General features: G+C 45.7%; 2 protein-coding genes across 7 annotated transcripts in view; one reads left to right on the plus strand and one right to left on the minus strand.

Moving 5' to 3' along the window:
- Positions 1–18590, minus strand: part of LOC119465249 (cytochrome b5) — a 47862-nt gene extending 29272 nt beyond the window's left edge. Inside the window, exon 1 of one of the 3 annotated variants that reach the window (XM_037726056.2) lies at positions 18322–18590. In XM_037726056.2, the coding sequence (XP_037581984.1) occupies positions 18322–18368 (47 nt within the window). In that variant the 5' untranslated portion in view covers positions 18369–18590. Of the gene's footprint in view, positions 1–13179; positions 13295–16466; positions 16592–18321 lie in introns of those variants that run through there. The other 2 variants (XM_049669224.1, XM_049669222.1) reach the window with 2 other exon arrangements.
- LOC119465228 (uncharacterized) lies at positions 1–27999 on the plus strand. 4 transcript variants are annotated; one of them, XM_037726030.2, is made up of 6 exons: positions 1–633; positions 12297–12492; positions 13242–13370; positions 16320–16352; positions 16557–16695; positions 27774–27999. In XM_037726030.2, the coding sequence occupies exons 1-5, from the start codon at positions 107–109 to the stop codon at positions 16572–16574; spliced, it is 903 nt and encodes a 300-aa protein (XP_037581958.1). In that variant the 5' UTR covers positions 1–106; the 3' UTR covers positions 16575–16695; positions 27774–27999. The 4 variants fall into 4 exon arrangements, with proteins under 4 accessions (XP_037581958.1, XP_037581961.1, XP_037581966.1 ...); XM_037726033.2 differs by having other exon boundaries at positions 13251–13370; XM_037726038.2 differs by lacking the exon at positions 16320–16352.

Below are 27999 nucleotides of genomic sequence, written 5' to 3' on the forward strand. Positions count from 1 at the left end.
ACGCGAAAACAAACGAGTTGCACAGACAGACCGAACCCAGCCCGTGCTCCGCGTGCCCCGAGGTCTCTGGAGCAGCGCTCGACTCCCGACCAGAGACGTTACGACGATGGCGCCCCGAAACTGGAAGCGGCCGCTGACGCTCATCTACAACGACAACTACAAGTACGGCAACAGCCTGTATTCGGGCGCGCTGGACGACATCGAAAAGCGCTACCAGGCCTCCCTGTCCAGGACGACCTTTAGGGCTGACCGTGGCGACCTCGGACTGAGCACCTTCTCCAGCTCCAACATCGGTTCAGCGCCGGAGCCCTCCGCGGGACGGCCGGCCACCACCGCTACGAACGAGTCCGACCATGCGCTCCTCTCGCCTTCTTTCTCGGCGCCGTCGCGGTCACCCGTGCGATCTATGCTGGACGCCGAACACGACCTGCGCAAGGCGCGCTCGCAGGGCGACTTCGGCCGGCTGCGCAGCAGCGCCCTGCGGCCCAACTCGTGGAGTGACGAGGAGGCGCTCATGGACGACCAGAGCTACACGCGCAGGCGACGCCGTAGGAAGCAGGACAGGAGCGACTTCCTCTTGAGCTCCCCGACTGTGACCGCCGGCGAGAACATAGACTACTACTACGACAAATGGTGAGCGCAGTCATCGTTGCATTACCTCCCACGGTTGTGCGGCACGTACGCAGCGGTGCGCGATGCCAGCAAACATGAGCTGGGGCCCAAGTCTGCTGGCATGAATCTGTCTGTGTTTCTGCGTACGGGAATACTAGCAGTTACCATTAATGCAGAACTCTCGCAGACCAGTAATACGTGAGCATGTCTAATGTGGCTCTTCTTTGGTCTTCTGACCCTCTCAGCGGCTCTCTGTTTCCTGCATTGGAAAAAACACAGCAGTACCTACTAAAGCGCAAGCGATGATATCAGCTAGGTGTGGGCGTTTATTACGCACATCTTCCTCATCTGTATGTTATCATCATCATCCTCAGCAATTTTACCTATCCTCCTCTTCTCCTGCTTATATGATCATCATCATCGCCTATGTGTTGCGCTGGTTTGCTGACGAGCTCCCGGGCCTAATAAATGCCGTCCCAACTGAGACGTCACATAGGATTGACTATCGGGCTAGTTGGTTCGTGACCAGATGAAAACAGCGTTACCACATGGGACGAGACAAAGTAGCACACAGGCACGCTTTGGCTAACAACTGTTTATTAATCAGCGCCGTGTCTGTGTGCTTCTCCTTGTCTCGTTCCATGTGATAGCGCTGTTTGTTTTCATATGAGCAAGCGATGATACCCTGCAGAAACAGTCATTTAGATGGTTTGGTTCTAAGTAGGTCAAATGGTAACGAGCATTAAAGTAAATCGCACTACGAAAGCAGGCAACTATCGGTTCCCTGCGCTTTTTTCTTTTTTCTTTTTCTCAGGTACTTCCTCAAACACTTAAGGTTCAACGTTCCACACGGGAGTCAAGTAGGGCCATGAAATACGCCAGCGGTGAAAACTGCTGAATATCCCCGTAGCCTAGATACGCAGTCTGGAATTGAGAAATGCACTTTGCAACGGCGTGTGCGCGACCACTGGCCTGCACCACTGATGACGCATTCGGCTGATCCTTTTAGAGCGCTCTCACAGTGCTACAAGAATTGTTAAATAGCTTTAAAGCTCTATTTCTATAATGAGCTGGTAGCGATAATCTGGCTTCGTTAGCGCCATTGGACTCTGCTTTTGCTCGCACTAAAGCTCAGTTGCTGTCTTACACGATGTTTGTAACGCTGCCGAGTCGCTTTGAAAAGACCATCCTAATGTGCATGAATTCTAGAGAGCGGCTACAGGCTCTGAGGCAGTTCAAATTTTTCACGCCCCTAGCCCTTTGTCAGCTATTCTGCAAAGGAGTAAGTTATAGCTGCCTAATAAACTATAAACCGCCCTAAGAAAGAATACATCGAGCAGTCTAGTTGAAGCGGGTAAGAATTTTCTGTGATAATAATACACGATTTAATTTCTGCACACTTGTATAGCTAAAGCTTCAACGTAAAGCCGAATGGCTGCACTTTCCTTCGAAGACTATAATATACAAGCCTTTTGTTTGAGTTCGTAACTAGCTGCAGCTATGTACAGTTCATGAACGAAAGCAGTTTTATAATAGCACGGATATTATTGTTCCAAAGAAAGCTTCATCCAAGACATTATTTGAAAAATTATCGAGCCTGTTATCTAGCGAATGCATTCTACGATTTAATCCTGTGTATTACATTACCGTGGACTATGTTAATACGAGGTGTCATCACAAGCCGAAGCCGCTATCTCCCCTGAAAACATTCCAAAAAATTACGGATTAAGAATCGTGCCAAGTTTTGCCTTTACATTGGTGAAGCAGTGTGGTTGCTTTTTTTGCGTGTGGGCACGTATTCCTACATTGTACGCATTACAGCCACTGGACCTCAAAATTATGTAAAGTATGTTTCTGCACAATTGCCGTCTAGAGTCGAAAGTATAGAAAGTACATGAATATAAACATGCTCAGGTGAGACGTCTAGACTCGGGGGTGATTTCGAAGATCAGAAGAGTGCGAAGCTAGTGGTTTGTCAGATAAGCATGGTGAGCGAGAAATTTGGTCGGCCAAGTTGTTGAATGGTCTCTGACTATGACCCTGAATCCAATGAAGTAAAACGCTGAGGTGTGACGACTTCTGTAGCCTATGTATCTGTTCACATATTTGTAGTGTCTTTGTTACTGTCTTCAGTTTATTCACTGCACCAAGTGAGTCAGTGCAGACGTGAACTTCCGTAACATTTGTTAATACGCTGACAGTCTTGGTGGTGTCATATACGGCTTGTAATTCGAGTAAAAATGAGCATGGCATTTCGGTGACATAGGCATAGGTACGTTATGCTTAATTTCGGGATGGCTTCCGCTTACAAAGCATATATCCGTCCACCTCGTGGATAATTATACGAAATTATTTATTAACAGTGAACATTGCTCTTAATAGGTGGTATAGGCATGATGCAGTCATCGGCAAAATAGAATCTGCAGTGACGCGTTCTTGACTAGCCATCAGCATTTTGAAAACGTGCATCCTTATTAACGTCACGACTGTTATGGCAAGCCTATTCTACATTCACTAAGTGGCATTGTAACATTGAAGGCACTGTAAATAAACATGTACAGTATTATAAAAAATGATAAAATGACGCTTGGAAATGCAGTTAAGGACTCCCATTTATTTCCCAACTGAGTTTGGCAGACCAAATGCACCAGTGACAGCGGTGCCAATCACATTTCAACTTTATAAATTACGTAAGACGGATGGCCACTTCATAATTTACTCAGTTTAAAAGTGACAGCGATCAAAAGAAAAGAAAGAAAGAACAACTTCCGAAAAATTAGAAAAAAATCGTTTCACTGTGAAAAAGGAAAGTTTGGGACAACGGGTCGATCAGGGCGCGCGACAGACCTGTCACACGTCACCACAGCTGCCGTTGCGGTCACCGTACGTTCCGCGAATGAATGCGGCCAGTTTCGTCCTCAGTTATTGTCCTTGCAATATAAACGTCTTCGTTTCGCCAGCGGTTCCATTTGCGTATAGACGCTTTTACTCGCAGCCGCTGGAAGAACCCAGCATATTCCGTTTATCTAGAAAAGGTTTAGAGCTTAAAATATGCGGACCGTCGCTGGTCAGGCGTACGCAGGACCACCCGTGAAGCTTCGTGTTGATGGTTAACACCACGCTCGGTGAAGTCGCGCGATAAAAGGAAGCATGAGCAAGCGTGGAGTTGACCGGCTGGCACGAAGATAACACAGGGCACATTGGCGATGAAGGAATGAAGGTGGTGTCGTCGTCTCAGATTGTTGTCATCAAGTGGGGAAAACGTCTCGAAACGCCGTTAACGGTTGCGCGCAGCGCTAGCTCCATGCTTTTTCCGGCTTTTGCAGTTTCGAGGTCGAGTTCCGTTAATTCGAAGTAGACGGATAAACATCACCTCCGTCATTTTCATCACTGTATGGTAAAGTAAATTTTCTGCAAGAACATTGCTTGACTAATTTCGACGAAGTAAGCCTAACGTTTACCTGGCGCTTTCCTCCCAATTCTCGTGCGTACCGCTTCCAGTGATAATCACACTCCTGTTCTGTTTTTATTATCATCATTAATTTATTTATTAGAGTACATAATCAGCATGATTCGAGAAACTGCGCGCGTACTCCTAGTGCGGCACGAAAAATTATGAACAGTAGTTATTCATTTGTAAGCCTGGAGGCAGCACAGGGCTTGAGGATTGGGTCCATGCTGGGATTTTCGGCAGAACTTTTTGTTTTATTAATGGCTGTGATTAAATTCCTTTTATTTGCTACTTATTCGTGTACACATAAAGGGCGTCAAGTAAGACGTTTCTCCACAAACAGAGGACAGGTCGCATGGGTCTTTGCGGATGCTTCAAGATCAGTAGTTCAACTACGTTGGTGTCGGTACACCAACTGTATATTTCACAGTATACTGTGAAATATCGTTATAAAGGCAGCACAGTAACATTAGTACTCTAATAAATTTAGGTTGACTAGTGAAGAAGTGTAAGCATTCGCTCATCGAGCTCACAATTTCACCGAGTGGGCTGTCAGAATTCGGTTCGTGACTTCAGGTCGCCGTATGCGTTGGGCAGTCAAGCATAAATTCACGGCATTTAGACATCTTACGCTCCTACCAATTATACTAGTGTATCTTATGCAACTAAAATGGTCAGAAACGCTTGCTTACAGATTTCAAATTAGATCCTCAACCAGACGATGTCTCATCATTGACGTTGTCACAAAGAGTTCTTAACAGCATATCAACCCCCCACCCCCCCAGAAAAAAAAAAACAATTTCAACGAAAGGGCTTTTCCACGCTAGTGCAGGTAGAACTGAATAGCACGTAACACGGTTATACTATCCTATCCTATAGCCGTTGCAGTTTCGAACCGTCGCTATGTTTGTCTTCAGGAGTGATGTAAGATCACTCCACTTACTACTTCTTTCTCTCTCTCGTTGAGGGCCGTAGTAATGCAATTCACGGCCACTTGAAGCAATAAAGCCTTCAAGTCACGCCAGATGCGCAAGAAGGGGTTGCAACTGCAGCTACGTTAACATGTTGTTACAACGGCGACCACAAAAACATGTCAATTAAGCGTTGAAGGGCTGCCCAATCCTTTATCTCGTTGCGGAAGCACCTCAGCTCAAGGAAAACTGCGCTTGAACCCATTCCAGCACGATATTTCCCCCGCCATATTTTTTGCGAGAAGAACATCGTTTCTGTCTCTTTTTCTGCGTGGCGCGTTTCCTGCGTTCATGACCTTCCGTTTTCTCTCGTCACTGCATTTCGCGCTTAGCTCCGTCAGTCCGTTTTTAACCCAGCGCCTTTGCAAACACTGAACTTTTAAACTGAAAAATGCTGGCTGTGTTTCAAGGTTGGCAGAAGGTAAGGCCTCAGTTCTTGAGCATTCCGTTTGCTGGCACTTCTGCCCGGTTGGCACAAGACGCGTTTCGACGCGTGTGAGCCCTTGTCACCTCGTTGCCGCATTTATTGCTGAAAGGGCAAGAAAGCGTAAATTGCAAAAGAATGTCAAATGCCGCGTCGAGACTGCGACAGAAAATGACAGCGCCAGACCGCCGTACGCGATATACAGTACAGCTGCAGCATGCGCAGGCTGCTTATGTAACGAATATCTGAGTGATGAACTTTCTAAAAATTCATCATTCAAGATGACAGTATCACAGCCGCGTTGTTACACAGAAGCACTTTGAGAAGCGTGTACTTGCTGTTGAGATATTCGCCGTTGATCATTGCTCCTAATCCTTCCCAGTCTAACAGCTTGAATATTTCTTCTAAGCAGTGAATATCATTGGAGAGAACGTGCCACCTTGCCTGACCGCTTTGTCGATAATTACTTTTCCACTTTTCTCGCGGGTAATTAAAACGTGTGAAGCAGGAACTATCACTGAGGCAGAGTCGAAGCCTGAGGAGTTGCGGATGCGTGCGGCTGTGGCTGAACGTGGATATCGAAGTTACACATAAATAAATTTTGAGTTGTCAGCCGTATGCTGCAAGCACCTAGGCCTTGATGTGAACTTCGTTCAGTACAATTCGTACGATATGTGTACTTACAGTGGTGCTATTTACACAAAAATGGCGTACGTTCAAACGCACTGAATGAAGTGATCGAACTGTGCGCCGCCGGGAGAGCACACAAGACAGCATAATTTGAGCAGTGCAAACGCTGATCTTGGCTCATACGATGCGTTTTAGAGAGGGCGCTTAGCATTGTGCGCGCTTCAGATTGTTCAGTTCGCGACACCAGGCCACTGTGGCCGACTTTTTCACGCCGTCATGTTGACCTGACTACTGCGCAGCAGGCGCGGAGCACCATCAGACCGTCGCCGGCTGCAAGAAAATTCTTGCGCTGGAATTCACAAATGGGGTGGGGGGCTATGAAGGGTTTCTTAAGTGAGAGGGGGAAAAGATAGAGAGGACAAAGCACGAAGCGACTGAAAGAAGTGAGTGACGTCAATTCGCCCAGCACTGATGTCAGTCCGGGGTATAGAATAAGCATCTTCAGCCAATCAGAAGACAACGATGGCTGTCGTCTGCTGCCGCTTTTCTTTGAGGTCTGTACTTCCCATGGCCTGTGGCCTGTTACTGACTTTGCGCGTGCAAAACAAAGACGTAGAGGCGTCTTTATGAGCGTTATGCTGCGTGTTTCACCAAAAATGAAGTGACTGCAGTGATACACACCAGTGTGGCTATATATATAAATGTGTGCGTGCGTGCGTGCGTGCGTGCGTGCGTGCGTGGACTCATCGACGATTATTGGTTCCGTTCGTGAGGTGTATTTTATTTCACAGCACCACTCTTGTTCGAGCAGTCCACGTGATTTTCGTATCCGTGGCGGTAGGTGATTTTATTCATTTGTATGTTTTTATATGCCATCGTATTGACGTTCCGCTTCATATCGTAGACAGGATTACCGTCCGTCGTACGCATACGTTCGATCACACCGTAGGTCACAGGTTGAGCAATAACTTGGGCACAGACACTACGTCGCCTCGACTTAGCACTGAATTGAAACTATGAGCAATAAAAGGCCGAGGCTAACAGCATGGAGGACGACAGCTAATTGTACAACAGCAACATGTTTTGATAATTAGAAATGTTTCGGCGCTTTTTTGTTGTTTCATTTCGCACGGAGAATTAATTACAGCTTCAAAAGAGTCAGGAAAAATAATCATCCGCATCCCTATATCAGTGAGAGAAAGCTCAAACTAAAAAGAAAACGACAGAAGTCCTCAAAACACATCAATGACAAACTTGAGAGTTGTCAAGGACGGACATTAAACTTCTATTTGCTACCAATCAATGGAGTGTCATGACGAGTATGAAAAGTCAGGCTCTTGCGTGCATAAAGTCACAACAGCCTATCAGGCATTAAGCAGAAGTTCGCAGCCCAGCATTAATGTCCTTCCAGAGCAGCGCACGCCTAATACAATTATGCAATAATACGGCTCAATGCACTTTAAGATAACAAATCAGAGCGCACCACAGGGCACGCGCCATCCTCGGCTATCAGTTGTGGCCTCTCGCAAATTGGCCCAAACAGTGCGTTCCAACGCCTACACGCATCAGCTCGAACAGCGCAGGTAGACATAATTATGTTCCTAAGACTGCTACCCCCCTATCGTAGAATTTTTTTCTTACGTCAGCAGCTGCGACAGCTGTTACAGTTTTGTGGATCGACTTACGTTTACAATTGGCGCAAGTACCTGTGCTGCCCCTACATACACACCTTCTTTCGACTACATGCGCTCGTCTTCGCATCGGTGGGCATCGCAAGCTTACTGATCTTACGAACAGTTTTAGCTTTGGAAATAAGCTTTTATCGTAAGATTTTCTTACTCCAGAATTTGTTCGTAAGTTCGCTAAGTGAATTCCGCCCCTGCGCAGTACAACGCCATCCGGCGTACAAAGCTCTTTCCAACCCTCGACAGCTCCTTCGAACGGCGTCCGCTTACATGTAGGTGCAATTTGCTTAAGAGCGTTTTTAGCGCTGGCTGTAGCCGCCGACCGCAGTGAGAGATTATCTTGCGTCCTAGAGGCGTTCTTATACAGTGAAAGTGATCCCAAAGTGGGACACCGATTGCGCGGCCCTGAGCACGCACTGTCCTCTATCTTCGTCGAATACCGTTGGTGCGATACCAACAAACAAGAAGCCCGCTCAGGCGAGAACCAGCGACGACCCGCGGCATCCAGGGCTGTGCCTCTGTTTATTCTAACCTCGGTTGGAAGCGCTATCATCTGCATCACTCCGATGAAAATGTGTGTGCCGATGAATGCGCGTGTCTTCGCCCGATAAGAAAACGACGACTTCGCCGTTCAAACAAATCAATAAATACAATAGTGCAGCCCGCGCACAATCGCCGCTCTAAATACGCTCGGATTGCAGCTCATGAATGCTTTTAAAGCGTGCGATGGAGTATGGGTCATTGCCGGGCTAAATGAAACCGCACAGTGCTGCTCAGTACTTTAAGTTTTGCAGAGGGGTCAAGGGCGCAGCCTAGAACGAGCTTAGCGCAGCCTGTGTAGGCGCCGGACGCTCAAGCTTTTTTTAGCGACAGCAGCGCAGATCACACAGCCTAGCTAGCGGGGGAATCGCATCTTGTAGGATACGCTGCGCATTCGCAATGCCCTCTAGCCAGCCTTTAGGGAGTTTTAGTATAGCGGAAAACAGCAAACGCAAGGATCTAGCACCACGTCGCCAAAGTGACACTCAGCGAAGCAAAGTGCACTCGCTGCACGTGTCACTAAATTTGCCCGTCTGACTGGTACATGACACGCGTACAGTCATAGAAATTTAATCTTCAGTAGCATTATTGCTCACAAAACGATGTTTTTTTTTTCTTTTTGCTAGCGGTTACATGTACAGATGCTTTCTGCAAAATATGTTTTCTATAGATTGGCTATCAGAGGCAGGCAGTTTTCACTGACGAATTGAAGCGCCGGAATATTGCTGAATATGACGGCAGCGATGGCTTCGATGCGACAATGTGCAGATCATATTTTTTGTTCGCACACACCAGAGCGTACAGGAAAAAGGTTACACGTTTGTTACTTAACTTTCTGTCTAGGAAATCAATGTAACTGTGGTCCTTTTCAATGATATCTTATATATACAAATTACATCACCAATGCGAGTCAAACAATGTCGGCATCCCCCCTGCATGGCTAGTCCCACTTCGGCACTAACAACTTACTCATATCACTATTTAAGACAATACTGCTGCTGCCTGAGGTACCAAGCGTAATACTACTACGTAATTCTGGGGGGGATGCCATATGACCAGTACTGACGGTCGATACACTCCTGAAATAATACGACACAGCCATTCGACAACCAACAGCACAGTATTTGAAAGACAAATAAAAAAACTTGATAATTGTAGTAACGCTGCTACATGAGCTGGTTGGTGCCTAATAATTTAGACCAAACAGCGCAAAAAAAAAGAGCGCCTTGTGCTGTGCCTCCTCTTTTATTGTTTCGTTTACCGCGATGTTCGCTTACTATTGTGAAAGTACTCCGCCCATTAAAGAAACGTCGCCAAACAGCGAAGAGGAGGCCACGAAGCATATTCCTGTACAACCATTTACATGGTCTTCGTTTGTCGCCGATGTGAAAAAAAACGGTATTTCAAGTGTCATTGCGCAGTTTATTATGGACCAATCGGCCGAACGTGAAGCCTGCATAAAGCAAGTGGCTCTTAAATGCTTTCGGAACGCAAGCAGAACATGAAGATATAATTACCACGAAGTCTTCGCCGTCTGTGTCGCATGAACTATGAGAGGTTCATACTGAAATAATTCCCCACAGGCTTACTAAAAAGGAAAGCCGGTCGTGTTGTCGTCAGTCATCTTTGCGCCATTTAATCTAGCGCTATGTATTTGGCCGGAAAGATGAATAAGAGCGCCATATCTAAGCCTGTTTTATAAACCATGTGGTGCCGCAGCTAACGAATGCGCAAAAAAAGAAAGCAATTTGGAGGGCAATTTTTTTTTTTTTTTTATTTTTTTTATTTTTTTTAACTGTATGCAAGGAGTTGTTGGTGCCTGTTAGAAATGGTGCCGGCTACTCTATTCTCTCCAACTTCTAGTTGAGGTTCATGAAAGACAACGTCCTCATCAGCTAATTGAGGATTCAAATGAGGTGTATGAAGCCCATGATTCATTCTGAGTAGGGAGCCTACATGCAACGCCGTTTAAACGGCGTTGCATGTAGGCTCCCTAATTCTGAGAGGTTTGCAGCGCCTCAACGACAGTGTCTCAAAACGCTAGCTGTCACGAAGAAAGAATGCGAGAACTTTCTCCTTAGAACTTCTACCACCGGTACCGAATACCACCAGTACCGATACTACCGGCACCACGCAAAAGTAGGGTAACTCGTCAAAAAAGTCATTTTCTTTAAAATGAAAACATGTTTTCTGTTAAGAGCTAGTCGGATCGTAGTCCCGTTCGCTCTCGGCATTATGAAAGCTGCCACATATGATAAAAGTGTTTTCGACTTGGTTTTTCCATGGTGACACAAGTGTGCTTTTGAAATCAAGGATGTCTGTTTCCGCTCCTCTACGTACAATGTTTTCGTCATTCGCTTGCAAAACGTTTGTATAGTTTGAGTTCAAGGTGACCTCGAAGGTATGCATAGCTCAGCGCCATGGCGCCCGGTCGAATTCTCAACCCTTTCTGCGTAGATAGTAGAGACACATTAAAGAAAAAGTGAAGGCAGGCTGGCTTGTTCGTACCAAACATCCGGTTTTGTATTCAATAACAAAGGAGAGTCAGCCAGCGTGACAAAAATAAAGCAGCGTGATCAATGCAAAACATGTATTGAAGATAGATGCTTAGATTCGCATTCTTATCGCCGGTGAGGAGCTCAGTTCGACAACAAAGCGCCAATCCCGCTTTGAACCTGCAATCTTGAAATTTGTGTCGAAATTGTTGGCTTGTATACTGTACTGCGGGGCTGGAAAGAATGGTCGATGCTTGTATCGCCGCAAACAATTCTGTGCTGGACACTCGAGTCGTCGCAATTATGCTAAACAATTGAGTCTAACTCAATTGAGTCTAACCCCCCCACACACACACTTTTTTTTTCTTACTTGAGGAATTCCGATGTTTTTGTATACGGCGCGCATACTGTACTATAGCTCTCAATATGAGTGGCAAAAGGTTGCCCGTGGTCCGAAGGGCTTGGAGGACAGCACCGCGGCGCCGCGATACGAAATATTGGCGAACTAAGCACCGTTCTAATTCTTCGTATTTAGTTAACTTTTCGTATACCGGAGCCTCCATGCAGTCTTGGAGACCCTTGCACCATGGGTACGCTGTTGCAACTTATATTGAGCGCCATACTATACATCTTACATATAGTACATTTCACTTTAGTGTGTAGCGGCGCCCCCAGTCGATGACTGCGTTCGTCTAAAAACACAGCTCGAAAGAGTACGCGCGGTACGTTGGCAATAAGCACTAACACTTTCTTATATGTTTATTTAAATACTCCTGTCAATTCTTGCTTCTGTCAAAAGTGCGGAAATTCCAAACAGCAAGCGGCTTGTGCCCGATCTCGTTCTATTTGCCTTAGTGCCTGGTTAATGGAAGTCTCCTAAAAGATAAAACAGATTGACTGCAAGCGTTTTACTTTCACATGGATCGTCTGGTCGAGCTTGTCCTATTTTCGACGTCCCTGTAAGAAGTATTTATTTTGCTATCTATCGCCACATTGCAAACGCGACGTTCATGGCTGCCACCCTCTGCAATTAGCACTCGCGCGCGCTGCCCCCGCAATTGTATATATGTGTGAGAGCGGGCCTCACATTCCTTCTGCCAGGAGCACCACTGCCGGCTGAAGTTGCTTTTTTTGTTGTTGTCAACAGCAAACGTGAGGCGCACATCAACATTGACAAAATATGTAGGAAAACCGAGCCGCAGTAACTTAAGTGTCTAGTGGCTCTAGCAGCCTGCACTACAAGCTAAATCATCTGGGGCCAAATTCACGAAGCTTTTCAATCGTGAATACGACCCGTATTGACGAAAAGCTCTTACGCTATAATTGTTCGATAAAAGCAAATTCCAGCCACTCCTGATGCTGGACACAATATCAGAAAAGGCGGCCGGCAAAGATCACTTGCGAAAGAAAAGTTTTGTGAATACGGGATCCTGCTCTGGTGCCTAGAGCGCAGATACTCGGTCTCAGCTGTTTTGTGCCTCTGCGCAGCCGGGAACTGAAGAACGAGCTGGAAGCGCTACACGGCCGAGTGCTGGACGCAGAAGCACGCGCCCGCAGCGAGGCTGGCACGCTGCGCAACAAGGTGCAGACCGAGATCGCCGATCTCAGCGTCCAGCTCGAGGACACCACGTCGCAGAACAACGAGCTCCAGAAGGCCGTCAAGCGGCAGGCCAAGCAGCTCATGGTGGGCGGCAGATCTCTCTCTATCTCTCTCTCACTCTTCAGTAAGAGCCAAATTTCTTGCCGCCTCTTGATTGGAAAATTGCCCTCGTAAGTTGGAAGTGTTACCGAGAGTGATTTATACGCCTATCGCAAGTTCTCTGCCGCAGTTATTCTTTTGCACAGCTGGGTGCTCTATATTTGCACTTGATTTTTCACATACTCTTAACAGGTAAGCTCAAAGAACGAATATTGTTGACACCGCTAGGAAGTTTTGCAGTGGTTTTATTTCCCATATTTACTCATGGTTGGTCATTCGTAGTTGGTTTCAGGCCAACATACAGCGGCATTTCAGTGCTAAGTACACACTAATAGATATAGCTTCTTTCGAACTAGTCGGCTTCGTGTTAAAAAGACTGCCGTGACACATGAATCATTCCTAGGGAAGTCTCTAGAGACAGCGTTTCTGCAAGACGACTTCTCTTAAACCTGACGAAGACAACTCCCCTTGTCGTAACGTTGGCTTCAGCGACATTTTCTGCTCGATCCCTGTTCATCACTTCAAGTCTGAATATTTTGTTAACCCCTGCCTTGTTTAGAATAATTCTGTCACACAAACCTCAGTCCTGTTCCCAGGCGACTACCACACAATGTTTATTTCGTATGGCGTACACGAATTAATGCGAGAATCAGGAGTTTTTCATGAGCTCACGTCGACGTCGGTTCTGTCTTTCTCGCTGCTTTTGCCCCTCCGGCCGCCGCGCGTTGGCGAAGGACCTGCAGGCGTACTGCGACGAGATGCAGCGCCACCTGCAGGGCGCTGTGGATGACCTGTCAACGGCCAACAAGCGTTGCCTGGACCTCCAGAACGAGGTGGACAGCTTGCGGTCCAACCTCGAGTCTGTAAGTGTGCTCTAACGAATGGCAATGAATCGAAACGCACATCACCTCAAGCAAATGACAAATGAAACGTTACTCGAAAAGCATTTATGCAGCTGTAAAAAAAAAAATCTCTATCGTGCGTATTTTTTAACATTTTCTCCGTCTCAAAGTTTGTATGTTCCTACAAAAACTAGCAACTTTTCGCATGTTTTTTTTTTTTTTTCTGCACTTCAGGACGTAGTCTGGAATGAAGCTGCTTTATTTAGAAGACAGCCTGAACATACTGTTTTACAGCATGACAGGACACATAGAAAACAGTGTTCTTCTTCAATATCAAACGAAGGGGTAGACTTAGCGTGGTCAGTGAGCCACGCAAGCTGTGTCTTTCGGTAGGCTAGCCATGCAAGTCTGTGCAGAGGTCGCTTGCAAAGCAGCGGTGCTTTTTTTTCTGCTTGGAAGACGACGCACTAATAATCCTTGGCCGTTATTTGGTTAAAAAGAATTAAGATGGGCAAATACCAATTCCTGTTAAATTTCACTGGCTGCTATACGGTGAATATTGAGTCATGTTGTTGGGCGAAGCAGCCTACCCTTAGTTTTGTGGAGCCCTGTATCTGCGTAGGCGAGACAGAAACCCCGTGTGTCCTGTGACGGACGCAAATTTTATTTCGCAAGTATCTTACCTCGACGCGCCACAACAGACAGACATAAAGTGCGCTTCCGAACAGCCGAGATGATCATTTATCTCTGTGTGCGAACAATAACCATCAACGCTGATGCTTGCGCAACCCGTCTGCAGTCACAGCAAGATAAGATAGAAAACAGCGAGCCACCCAAAGCCTTTCTTTTTATTTTTTTTTTTTTTTGCCGTAGTTGTCGTAGAAGCCGTTCAGCCCTCGCTAACTTTTAATGTGAGCAAGTGGATCATATATACCCGCAGTTTTTACACCCCGGTTTTAAAGCGGCGCCCAGAAGGACAGCTCAGGCTGATGGTGTAAGACTAATGCTAAGCAACAGCACAGCAACAGGAAAAGACCGTTAGCACACGCATAAGCATGCACAAGGTTTCTAACATCAATTTAACTAGTTTTCTATGGATGATATCGTATATAATGCGCTGTGTGCCTGACACCTCGGATGAATAATGGACCGCGTGAACCTATAGGAAGGTGCAAGATGGGCACGAGGAACAAACGTACTTGCGTCTCGTTGCTCTATAGTTCGCGCACTCGCGTTTTCATTATGCGAAGTCCACCTGCACAGTAAACTATTCTAATTTCAAAGCTTCGTGACGTCAGGCGTTCAAAAAATTAAATTATGGGGTTTTACGTGCCAAAACCAGTTCTGATTATGAGGCACGCCGTAGTGGGGGACTCCGGAAATTTGGACCACCTGGGGTTCTTTAACGTGCACCTAAATCTAAGTACACGGGTGTTTTCGCATTTCGCCCCCATCGAAATGCGGCCGCCGTGGCCGGGATTCGATCCCGCGACCTCGTGCTCAGCAGCCCAACACCATAGCCACTGAGCAACCACGGCGGGTGTCAGGCGTTCAAGCAGTGCCAGCTATAGTGCATCGTTGCTAAACTTTACCCCATGACGCCTCTCTCAGCGAATGCTCTTTTCTAAACTTTTTTTACCGAAATTGTTCTAGTGCATTTTTTTTTACTTCATTGTCTTTCTCTGCCAGGAATGAAAGGCCAGCAGAGGTGTTCTCTTTGCCCGATGGTGTATCAAAATTATAAGCTTCAACAGAAATATTTTTGATATTGCAATGCAAGCAATAAAATAATTTTCTATTTGCATTTGATGAAAGACACTTCCTGTCCTCTACAGAGTAAATTTCTGTTGCTCGTTTCAGGCTGTATTCTATTCTACTTCTTTGTCATGTCATATACAACAGTTCTCAGTGGGCCAGTTATGGCAGACAGTGTATCAAGTGTCGGTACATAAGTAAACTCCCCAAATGCAAACTCATCATAGCGATTGGATTATGCCGTTTTTCCACTTTCTTTTCAACAATACTCCTATAGTGGCAGAACAAGTCTTTCTCCCTTTTTACTTTACTCTATCCAAAACGGTGCATGTACGTCCACTACCAGGAAGTTCACACAGGACAGTGTATGTTACGCAAAAGTTTAGTCTTGACGGTTTCATCTCGCATTTACGAATCACTGTTGCGTTAAGCTTTCGATTACTGCTACCAGGAAAATGCGAAGCAGGAGCCAGAATCACAAAGTTTTATCTCTCGTAAGTTCGCTCTGCCATTGGCTGGCCGCCTTTGCTAATGAGATGCCTGGCATCCGGATTGGCTTAAATTCTTTCTCCGAAAAATTCTAACGTATGAAGTTTTTGTGAATTCGGGCCCAGTTACTTTGTTAGGGCCACAGAAACATCGTCCAACGACATGACGAAGTTTTGCGTGTACACAGTTAAAACACAGAAGTCCACTCACTTTAAACAGAAATGTCTTAACTCTGGGGGCTATATCCTAATTCTAAACCGGCCCTACGGAGATTATATGTGTAAGGCCCTGCCACCGACGCACCGGCGTGTCGTCTACAATGCACGGACCACCCGGTTACCACGAGCTGCTGACACAGAATGTGCACGGTCATCGGAATTGAGTCCCAGCAGCTGCATTGTGTGACCGCGCTCGCCTAGTTCCCCATGTTCACACTGAATTTGGTCTCTATACTTCAGTCGTAGATGCGTTCGCACTCTTACGTTCCTTTTGCTGGTTAGTTACGCTCATATTTTGGAACGTCATTGTTAACCCGAGAGTTAGAAAAGTAGCATTGCTGATTGATCCTAATAGGTAATTTGTGTTGAGCGGCCGCGACACTGCGCATGGGTTTGATGGCGTTGTCAATGCTGATCGAAAAGCGAGCGAGCTTCCATTTGCTCGCATCTTAGAGACAGCAGAGTACCCGAAGCTTGTAAAACCATGTGCGTACTGTTCTTATCGCAGGGGCTGGGCATGAGCCGATACGCCAGTTTGTACGTAAGTCGAGACAGCGATTGGCATGCTACGGTGCGGCATCATGCTCTGCCGTTGCACCGCGCTTCGCTCCGCAGCTTTCTGCTTTTGGCGCACCACCCTTTATTTATTTCTGACTGGGCATTGCTTGATGCTTAGCGCTCGTCATAGCTCCTGGCGTCGCTTCCGGCATTCTTCCCTTCCCTCCAGAGTATGCTATGTGTGCAGGGAATGCGCCACATCTAGCCGCACGGGCCGGGCTGCCTGCGGCGAAGGGTCCTCAGAAGAACGACAAGCCAGCAGCGACAACACAGCAAACATGACCCTTAGGGCACACGGAGCAAGTAGCGACGCTAGCTCAGAAAAAGTAAGTGGCCACCACTTGTCAGCGTTTACGCAAAAAAAAAAAAACTTTTACCGTCTGGTTAACTATTGACTGACTACCGTCTGACTGACTAAAGTTTACCGCCTGACTATCAAGAGCACATCCTGATGGAGGCCTCTTATAGTTCTGTAGACTGAAGCATTAAAATATTTCTTTTATTGTGCGTTAAGACTGCCAGATTATCGCACTTCATCGACACGTGCATGGTTTAACTGAAACCACAAGCTACCGACCTTCACGGGTAAATATACGACATCCATGCAAGACGCTCGCTGGCTCTCGGTACGCTGTAACGGTTGACAGGTGAGCTTACTGAGTCGTAAAGACGAATAAACCTAATCAACTTTTTTCCGGACATGTTCTTCTTTATCAGCCACGAATCCTTACTAGTATCATTACATATATCATTAAAACGCTTTTTGCGCTTCTCCAGGACATTAAGGGCCGACTTCACAAAGTTTCTTGTTCGTTCATTGCCATTGGCCGGCTACCTTCGCTACTATTATGTCCAGCATCGGGATTGAATGGCATTTGCGAACAATTCTAGCGTAAGACCTTTTTTTTTTTTTTTTTTTTGGAGTACGGGCTCTGAACTTTGCTATACATTGCGAAGGTTCTTGCACCTATACTCGCGTGTGTTCACACATTTGTTACTTTGTTCTTAATTTCCGTATCTTGCAGCAACCAAAATATCATCTAGATCCCGCTCTTTCCCTTGCTTTAGCCTCTTCCCATCTTTTATAGCCGCGTCTACCGCTATGAGAGCTTAGTTTTGGATCTATAACCCAAAATCAGGCAAACGAAAAAGAGAGAGAGAGAGAGAGCAAAGCATCCGCGTTTCATTTCTTCCACTAACAGCCCTGCCATAGCCGTCTGGACAACATGTGTAGCGTGCGGTGACAATGCGAAAACAATTGCGGATAAGTATGGGCTCGCAACAGCCTTCTCAGTGCATGTGTCACTGTGTGAACGACAACGCGCGCGTTCACGCGATTAAAGGAAGGCAAGCTAAAAAATATGCGCACTTAACTATACATGAGCCGCTCCTTCCGTAGCACCATGAATTGGAAACAACAATCTGTTGAAGGACAGTTTTGAGCTCCGTAAGCACTATGACAGAGAATTGCTGCAGTGTTCAGAACCTGAAGAGTGCTCGGAGTGCCTTAGAACCACGCTTATGACGTCGATGCGAGTCAAATCGGTTGACACCGAAGTCAGAAGCGACGTCCATCAAAATTTTTGCGAGCCGCTCTAAACAATCTGCAGCTGTCTGGCAGAGGCCACGAACGAAAAATGAACTGAACACGCGAAAGGATGACAGATTAATTCGATAAGGGACGCATAAGAAGGGGAAGAAGACACAACTGATAATCAGAAAGTAGAGAATTTCTTAGAAGGTGGCATAAAATAACGGTTTAGTTATTTAATGCGAAGATAAAAGAGGTACTAGGCTTGTCAACCCGGTTGCACAATATTTGCATTGAATTTGTCGTTCCGGCTGGGCTCCTAGCTGTCTCGCTTTCATTTGCTCGAATCGAGTCCAATCGCCCTTTTTTTTCACGACGCAGAGAAAATGAGGAGTATCACACTCGGTGCATGGGCCCTCACCTCTGCGACGTTATCTCCGGGGAAACGTTGTGGCCCTTAGAAGACATTGCTCGCTGCCTGTTAGCTTGAAGTCAGAGAAGCGGCACTTGTGTCTGAAGACAGCTCTTCCCCACGCAGGAGCTACAGACCTTTCAGACGCGAGTTAGCTTCTGGAATGGACTTAGCTGAGCGCCGATGTGGCATGCCTAGCGTCATCCAGCTCTGATAAGAGCCGCAGTCATCTGACGAGACGCCGTCTAGAGACGAAAAACGCTGTCTACTTGCCCCTCACCTATACATTTGACGCGACCTTTTGCGTTATCTTCGCTGTGCGTATCCGCGGCTCGCTGACATCAGCGGAAAGGGAGAGAAAGTATAACTCAGTGATAACAAGTTTAAGTTGGATATCCTGTCGTCGGCGTGGAGGGAACGTAATGACACGCTGGAACGGTGTACAATCATTTTACAGTGCGTTAAGTACTGCCTCACGCAGATGTCGTCCGACGCTGCTTATCTGCTATGCCATTCTAAGGGAGACCCGAAAATCTCGGTGCTATCTGATACAAAGGTTCTCAGTTCTAAAAGGTGCAGATATTGCTACGTAAGACTAACAGGTATCGCCCCATAGTTTTTGAACACGATTGTTATCGGGTTCTTTTTATACATATAAAATTATAAGCAAAAAAAATTACTCGCATGACCATTGCACCTCATAATGAAAACATAAAAGAGGTAAGAATAATTAAAATAATCAACCACATTTAGAGCGAAAGTTTAAGTAACATGGAGAGCAAAGGCAAAATGCATTGTATATCCTAACAACATTATTTACGGAAACAAAACGAATGAACTCATGACGAGGACAACGTGCTTGTAACGATTCATTACTGTGCATGCGTCCGTGCGCATGCCGTCAAAACAGCAATGTTCAAATTAAGTTTTTTTTTTAATGTTTCCAAGAACACGAGAAGCGATAGGCCAAAAGTTCCACGCAGTTATCTTGGTATGAGGCCATCGAAACTAACCAGAGGCAGACCCACCTCATGTCCCCCCGTCGGCAGCTCAGCTGTGCTCGGCGTGAAGGTGTTCATCGAGTGTGTCGCAAGGGGTCGCCACACTGTTGTCGTGCTCGATGTTGTCAGCAATGACCATAGGCGGCTTTGTCAAATGGAGGTGCAATTAAGGCACCAACAAAAACAATTTGTGTTTATGAGCGCAATAAGTGTGTACGTTGTCACATGTTCCAGCGCGTCTAACACATGGAAGGTGTGCAGCCCTTCGTCCAATGCTGCGTTTTGCACAATGCACTGTAGGATGAAAGAACTGTCGGCCCACTGAATTTCGCGAATGACGCATAGTCACGACGGAACCCTGTGTACTGTTTTATTTGTTTTGTTTTTTACCCACATCGAATGTATCCCTGTCATCCGCAATGCATAATGACTTATGATTGCTTTTAACGTCGCGAGGCTACACCTGGGTTCTAAGGGCGCTGCAGTGTAAGGCTCTCGATTAACTTTGACTACCTGTGGTTCCTCCATACGTACACAAACCACAGTACACTGGCATTTTAGCATTCCATGCCAATCAATATCAATTACTCGTGTTTCATAATTTAGTGTCGTGGTTACATACGTTGTTGACACAGCCCGAATACATGATACGGTGCACCTCATATCTAATGAAATACTCTGCGTTAGCAACGTCACTCAGTCACTAAGGTTCCTGAGATGACCGCGTACGCTCATTAGGTAATGCGTAAGCGAGCATTGTGGATGAACAATAGTTGGCAGTCTTAAGAACCTACTTTATTTAGCGTGATTTACAAAAAACGTTTTGCAACATGAACATCTATTCGCACTTATCTACTAGAAAGATTGACTGCTGAAAACACCGGCGGATCCACGCTGATGTGAAAATCAGGGTTAAGCGAAGCTTAATTTTCCTCGATGTTTTGCAAATCAAATGTTACGGAAACGTAACGCTGTTGACGCAAATGTTTTTTTTATAAAATGATGGAAATTAAATATTTTTTCGCAAATGTAACGCTAATCAAGTAAATGCAATGCAATGTTTATCCAAATGTATAACGATGAGTCAAATGTAATATAATGAAGCAAATGTTTCCATGCAGCTACTGCCTCCTTTCAACGCCACACAGCTGCACATTAAATGCGCACATTTTCATTACGTTGAGCATCGTCAGAAATGCTTGTGTTCGTAATCGCCGAAGCGAGCTCAAACAGCACAATTTCACACGGTAGCACGGACGTCGTGTCATGACTGTAAGGGATGCATCGAACTAACTCGTGCCTCGCCTCTTCTCTAATCGATAAGAACCAACGCGTGCGTCTAGACATACGAGCAGTGGCCACCACAGCAATGGCGTTCCAGTTACTTTTTTTAAGGAAACACTGTTTTATACATTAAAACACAATAATAATTGGACCCCAATGCATTTCTTCGGACGCTTTGAAAATTAATACCTCGAAACTGGTGCAGTCCAGAGAATTCGTTCCAAGTGGATACATCGCATTGCGAACTCACTGGCTAAAATTCGTTGATTAACATATGTGCCGTAAAATATTTCATTAAAAAGGTAATTCGTGTAATTGTGTTCATTATTCAATAAATCATTTTGATTTCACGTAAATCTAATGGCCACCTCATCGAGCAGTTTAGATCAAGGGTTAGAATTGTGCTATCTGCCACAGGCAATTTTTAAAAGTTTGGTGCAGCTAAAACTAAGCACGCCCTGTATGATGGGAGAGATCTTTCGCGTTGTTTCGTAGGATGTCATCGTCCATGATTTGCAGCTGTTCTCGCACACCGCAAATAGGTGTACTTCCCTGACGCAAACATTTAAGGAATAAACAAAGTCCGTGCGAAGACCACATGCGAAGTATGAAACCGAGGCCACTTACCCTCCAAAAATAACATAGACGGGGGAAATGAATACTGCTTCCAAACTGGTTATGGGGGCTTCATACATATTTTTGTTGCCGACGTCTTCACCTCAAGGTTGCCGATTTTACTTCTTCCCTCTGGTAGTCGGCAGTAATTAATGGGCTTGTGTTTACTCGGTAAGACAGCAGCGACCGCAACGTGGGTGGAAGAGGCAAAGAAGACTTCGCTTTAAAAAACAGCATGTAAATCTATATCTTTTTTCGCGGTCACGTTCACTGCAGGCTTCCGATGCGTTGCGAGGAAGTACAAACAGGTGCCTAGGCGGTCATGAGATCCTGCATTCTTATAGCTGCGCTCTTTAACTCGGGTGTCAAATGCAGCAAATAAATTTGTCATATTGGTATCATTCTCGGCTTCAAAAATTTCTCAGAGCTACTACGCCCTCCCACCAATCCGGAGCGGCCGCAGACTCCCACATCACATACAGCACGATCTATGCCAATTCGTCTAGTGCGCTGAATATGACCAAATTAACTCCGTTTACCAACTTCCCGACGGCAGTCTTTTCGGCGACATAAAGCCTCAGATATGGACTAGTTGCGAATACCTGCTACTGCCGAAAGCAACATGAAGATGAGCGCGTTCTGGAGCGTGAATTAGAATGAGCGCGGACATTGCCCAAGGAAGAAGGCAGCCGTATCTTCACGTTCTCCAATATGCCAAACACGCGGTGTACATAACGCGAAGCCAGGGCTACAACAATATCAAGACATGGCCTTGTGCGCTACTTGTCAACTACTTGAAGATGTATCTCTACGTCACAAATGTGGCAGCGCTCGTATCACGTTACGTGAAAGCTTAAAGAAAATGGTTGGAGTAGTCGCTTCTGCATATTTTTACAAAAATTTAGCGCAGCACCTATACGGACGCAAAATCAATACCAATACAGCAAGTGCCAACACCACAAGCCACTAGCTCGTCGTCGTCCTTTTTCCCGCTGCCATTCGCTATCACGCATATATCATATGCGAAAATAGTGCCTCTGACGCACGCACTCAATATGCGTCACCGCGTGTATTCCGGCATGCATGTTGCTGAGACGCCGCAGCTGTCATCTTGAAAGAGCGATTGTTTGTAAGCGTTAGGTAGGGCTCGGGAAACATGCATCAGTCTTTCGCAATTCGCGCATATGTTTCAAAGTATACCGGGTGTTTCAGTGAACACTTTCCAATTTTTTTTTTAATTGCCTATCGCAGATAGCACAATTCTAGTCCATGAGCTAGTCTATTCGAAGAGGTGCACATTACTTGCACAAAAAATTAAAATGCCTAATCGACTAATTAACAAAAATTTACTAATTATGTTTTAACTAATTACATGGCACATATCGCAATTTACAAGTTCTAGCCGGGGACTTCGCAAGGCTTGGAACGAATTTTCAGGATGACGCCAGTTTCGATATATCAATTTCCGAACTTTGCGGAGAAATGCATTGGCGTTCCAGTTACGTTTCTGCTTCAATGCATGAATCGATGTTTTGTTATGAAAGTAAGTGGAACGACAGTGCATTTTTTCCGCAAGTTTGACGGCGCATATCTCGTAAATGGTGACATCCACGCAATTCTTTTCAAGTGGATGTGCCTTGCAGTCTCACCCGCTAGAATTTGTAAATTGCAATATGTGCCATAAGTAATCAGTTGGAAACTTAATTAGTGATTTTTTTGTTATTTAGTCGATTACGCGTTTTAATCTTTTGTGCAAGTAATGTGCGCCTCTTCGAGTAGAGCAGCTCATGGACTAGAAATGTGCTATCTGCCACAGGCATTTTTTTAATTGAAAATACCCTATATATCCGCAATGTCCAATGTCATTGATTTTGGAACTTCGCACTGATCAAGAGCCAACAGCTTTTGTCTTATGCTCAGACACATTTAATTATTTAGTTATTTCTACCTTGCGTGTGAGATATCATCGATAGAAGACGTGGCATAAAATATCTGCTGTTCAGTATTTGGGGGGAGGGCCTACAGCCTGTTCTCTTTAGAGCGCCTACAGCCCTCAAATGAGAACAGCACTAGGCAACACCACAAGACAACAGGAAACACCACCAGCAAGGTCATATCAAAATGAAACTCCGTAAGCACATGATACACTTGTAATGCATAACACATAATTTACATACATCAGAGCCGTTCTCATACAACGTGCGCAGTTCACTTGAGCTACAAGGAAACACGTCAAGGTTAACACGTTCATAATGATTCCATTGAAGGTAATATCTAAGACTCGTCGAATTCCATATATCAGGCTGTCCGCAGAAATTTCCATAGTTCGTTTTTTCCTTGTCGCGTGATAGTGTTCCTTTTTTTTTTCTCAGCAGGATATTGTATACAGATAATTTATATTTCGTTTCATTTCGTATTTATGTTTAGCAATTAGATGAAACCGTATAAACGAGGTGGTATCTGAAAGTTTCGAGACTGGGTTTGTTCTGAAAAAAAAATTCATTTGTGTGCATTCAAACACTGCCACCTTCCAAATAATCTCCTTGCGCCGCAATACACAATACAGCGACTTCCAGTATTTCTGCCCCTTTCAAAATATTTGCTAAAAGTGTTCTTTCCTGTGCGAGTCAGGCACCTTCTGCGATTTGCGCTTGATTTTAGCAGTGTCAAAACGGCGATCCTCGAGCTGGGTTTTTAATTGCGGCAAGACAGCGAAATAAGCAGGAGCCAAAATTGACGAGTGGGGTGAGTGCGGAAGAGAAACCATGCATTGTTTCCGGCGTGAAACTCGCGTGTGCGGTGTGTTCTGTGACATGGGTGCATTTTCGTCGTGCAGAATCCTGCTCTTCGTGCGCCCAAGATCGGGCCGCTTTCTCCAAATGGTCTCCAAATTTGGCAGTAAATCTCGCTGTTCATAGTCACGCCATTCGGGACGAATTCCTCATGCACAATACCACGAATGCCGAAAAGCACTTTGTCGAGGCGGACATGTCTAGCCTTTTTTTTTTCTTTATTTCGGTCGTGGAGACGTTGGGCTTTTCCACTGCGACAACTGTTGCTTCGTCTGGAGGTCGTACCCGTACACCTAAGTTTCCACACTTGTGATGATCCTCCGCGTGAAAGACGGGTCATTCGTCCGGCTTTCGTCTCGCCTTATTTCCTTCTCTTCCCAAAACCGAAAATCCAGCTCGAAGCCCGCCGTTTTGACACGATTGCTGAAATCAAGCGTGAATCGCAGACGGTGCCTGATTCGTACATGAAAGAACAGTTCCAGTAAGTATTAGGAAGGTGGCAGTAACACTGGAAGTGCTGTACTTGCTCTGCAGGCTTAATATTTTGAAGGTGACGGTGCTTGAATACACATAAATATAAATTACTTCCGTCAGAACAGAGACAGTTTCGAAACATTTTTATATAACTATGTGGTGGATGCTAACGAGACGAGTAGTATAAAAGGAATTTGCAGTTTGTGCTTCATAATCTGCGTTGTACGCATGCAGAAGGTATCGCTTTTGCTTTATGTCAAATTTTGGTGGTTAGAATACGCCGCAATTGTCCAGGCTATCAACCAGAATTTAAGATGTAAGTAAAGCAGTGAATTGTCAATCACGATCATCTCCTGCGGTTAAAGGGGATATTTCAAACACTCGACTTCGATTTAACTTACGCGATTGCCCCAGGACACATAGGTGCCGAACACCACAACTACTCTCTTTAAATTATCTACAGTTTTGACAACGCGTGCGTTTAATACATTCTTTGCAGGTTAGGATATTTGATCTTTTTTTCTGTCTGAACATAGATTTTGCTTTACGTTCATTTATGCTCAAGCAGTTGGCCATTTTTCTCACATTACGTTGCATGTATCTGTCATGCTGTAGCTAATCATGAATACCAGAAAGATCTCCTTTTTCTAACAAAATTCTATTTTTCCTCACCATTTAGGTATATTTTTGGTATGTACTGATGTGCCATAATGGTGAAATAAAGTAAATCTCAATCTCAAATGTTATAATTTACTACATCAAACACTTAAAAATATACAAATAACCCAATTTCTATAATTTTATAAACTGCGAATATACTCTTTCTGTTCAAGTAACGCCAGTTGTGTAGATGTGCATACCGTACAGAAGCCACATACCACACAATGTAAAAACCCACACAGGACAAGATTTTTTTCTCTAGTGCAAAAGTCACCTCTCGCAATTTCCGGGTATGTGGGCGATATTCAGCTTCTTTTTTTTTTTTTTTTTTTGCCATATCCGGACGTTGTTAAAAGCTCGGCAAAAAGATTCAAAACAGAAGCCGCCTTAATAAACGTTGTGGCACAACTGCGCGACCTCGAGACGATTGAGCGCAGGCAGGCTCTCGAGTATATTTTTTAAATTCATTTTGCGTACTGTAAATTCGGCAGATGTCTTTTTCTTTTATCCTGTTTCGCTATATGCTATACTATTACATTCTTGTTCTTGCATTGTACGAGCCGTCACGCCATGCATGCACTTGTCAACAACGACCCGCTCTGAAAGAAGCGGCGGTGTCTGAAGAGAAAGCCCGTACCTGTGGACAGCGTGCCAGTAGGCCGAGAATCCTAACGCGACGTTTCTCGCGCGCGCCACGCGCGCACCCGGGTTTTATAGGAGGGGGCGCGGTGCCTGAGAGCGCGGAGTCAGCGAGGGTCGGGCCTCCTCTCTCCATCGCGGCCCCCACGACGTTTCGAATCACACCCCTCAAGGACGTCTGGTCCGCTGACAGCGTTCCCCCACGCGACCACGTCTGCAGGACACGCGCTGGAGCAATACGCACGCGCCCAGCCCTCGCCATGCGCGGCTCTGGTCCGTACCGGTTCTGGGGTCGCGCTCCCGTGGCACGTGTGACCATTGGTATATATACGTATATACACGCGCTGCAGGAGAGCGGAACCGAGGAAACAAACCCTCGCCCCAGTGTCTGGCTCTTCCGTCCAAGCAGCAGCCTGGCCAGGCGGTCCCGTGCGTGGCTCCTCGCCTTTCCTTATTTACGCGCGGCTGGGCAGGGAGCTCGCCCGGGCGGCGAAAGCTCCGTTGATCTCCTTCGCTGAAGCGGGCCGTGTCAGCAAGCGGTGGCAATGTTTTGAAGCGGTTTGCGTCATCAGCGGCAAGAAGTTCCTGCTCGGTCCGCGTTCAGTCCCAACCGCCCGTCGCGTCGATTTAGTTCAGCAACTCGCCGAGTTGCCGGGGTGTGTACTAACGGGCAGGCAGTTGCGTGAGCGATTAAATCCTGAATCGAACTGTTGCAAGCTTAGACGAAAGACGAAAAGAAATTCAGCGCCCCGTAATAAGCCACGAACGGCCAGAGGACGTACTCGTCGTGGCAGATAACAAATCAATTGAAAATCTGGAGGACGCTTAAGCTTCACCTTTAAGAGTGGAACGCGATAGCATTCAAAGATCCCTGACTGTTTCTCACGCTTCCCGGCAACTGCAGCTTATGTAACCGTAATGTTCACCGGGAAACGCTGGCGGCGAACGTAGCAGCTACGCACGAAGGCGAGCTTTCTTGTAGAAACGCGGTCTCTTGCGTGGGCCGATCTTCTGTTATTGTTTCACACTTCTAATGCTTCAATTTGAGAAGATTTTACAAGGCATGCGCTGTCGGTGTTCTTTTTTTCTTTTTTCATGACATCTGTTTGTGGGCTGTCATTCTCCAAATTCCGAGGAATGACTTTGTAAAGGATGTAAGACAAGGTATGAGCAACTTTAGTGACAGAAGAACTTTAGTGCCGTATAGAATATATACGGAAATTTTCGCTGGCGCCGACACCAGATTTTTTGCGACGTCGCGTTAAAAATTGGCGAAAGCCGCGTACATTTACCGCTTTTCCTATTCTATCTATATATAAATTTCTCATGCTCAAAACGAGCCGTATAGTACATTTCACCCTAGCTTGTTCCCTACTTTCGGGGCATTCTCGACCAGAAAAAAAAAAAAAGACCTTAGAGGAGTTTCTTACACACATGTAATTTCATAAGCAGGGATGAAACCGCTTGAAGACACGAAACGATTTGTATTGGCCTGTCACTTTCTCCGTGTGGGCCAAGTCGAGGGCATTGAATTCTTCCTAATTCGTCATGTTGTATATCTACCACGGTACCACCATAATCACGTCATTCAAACGCATTTAGCTGATCTCGAGACACGCCTCGATTCGTATGTGTTGCGTTCCGACCAGAGCTGCTTCTTTTGTGACGCTCAATTTTCGTATTTAGTATAACGTGCGAGAAATGTCTACAGGCGAATGCATGCATTCTCAATCAAGAAACAAAGGTTTTCGCTTTTATATTGAGTGCCGGTGACAACGCAAGATGCACGTTCTTGCTCGTTTCAATGGAACTATCTGTAAACAGGGTTTTATGGGCAATATCGTTGCCACGGCTGCGCAGATCTTTTGTGCACTCGTGTTTATTTAGGTACGCTGCGTACAATCCCCAATCACAAACCCATTCAAGTGCCCGGAATTAATTAAAACAGTGCTTAATTCTTTGTTTGGTTTTTCTCTTTCTTCTTTTTTCTGTGCAGGTTGTCCCGCCCATCGAATGCCCCTTAGTCTTCGACATGCCACAAGAACCGTTTCACGCAACGTTGCATCAGCTGAAACTCTACTTTCTTCCACTAACGTCTTCTGTAACAACCCTAGGGTGTGTAATCACTGAAGGCCTTGAAGCACACGATTCGGTGACCATTGCACAATGGCCTGCCTTCATATGTAGCAATAAAGTGCCTGTTCAAGCTTCCATATACCCAA

This window comes from Dermacentor silvarum, chromosome 1, assembly GCF_013339745.2.
Source record: "Dermacentor silvarum isolate Dsil-2018 chromosome 1, BIME_Dsil_1.4, whole genome shotgun sequence".
In the NCBI taxonomy this organism is placed as follows: domain Eukaryota; kingdom Metazoa; phylum Arthropoda; class Arachnida; order Ixodida; family Ixodidae; genus Dermacentor; species Dermacentor silvarum.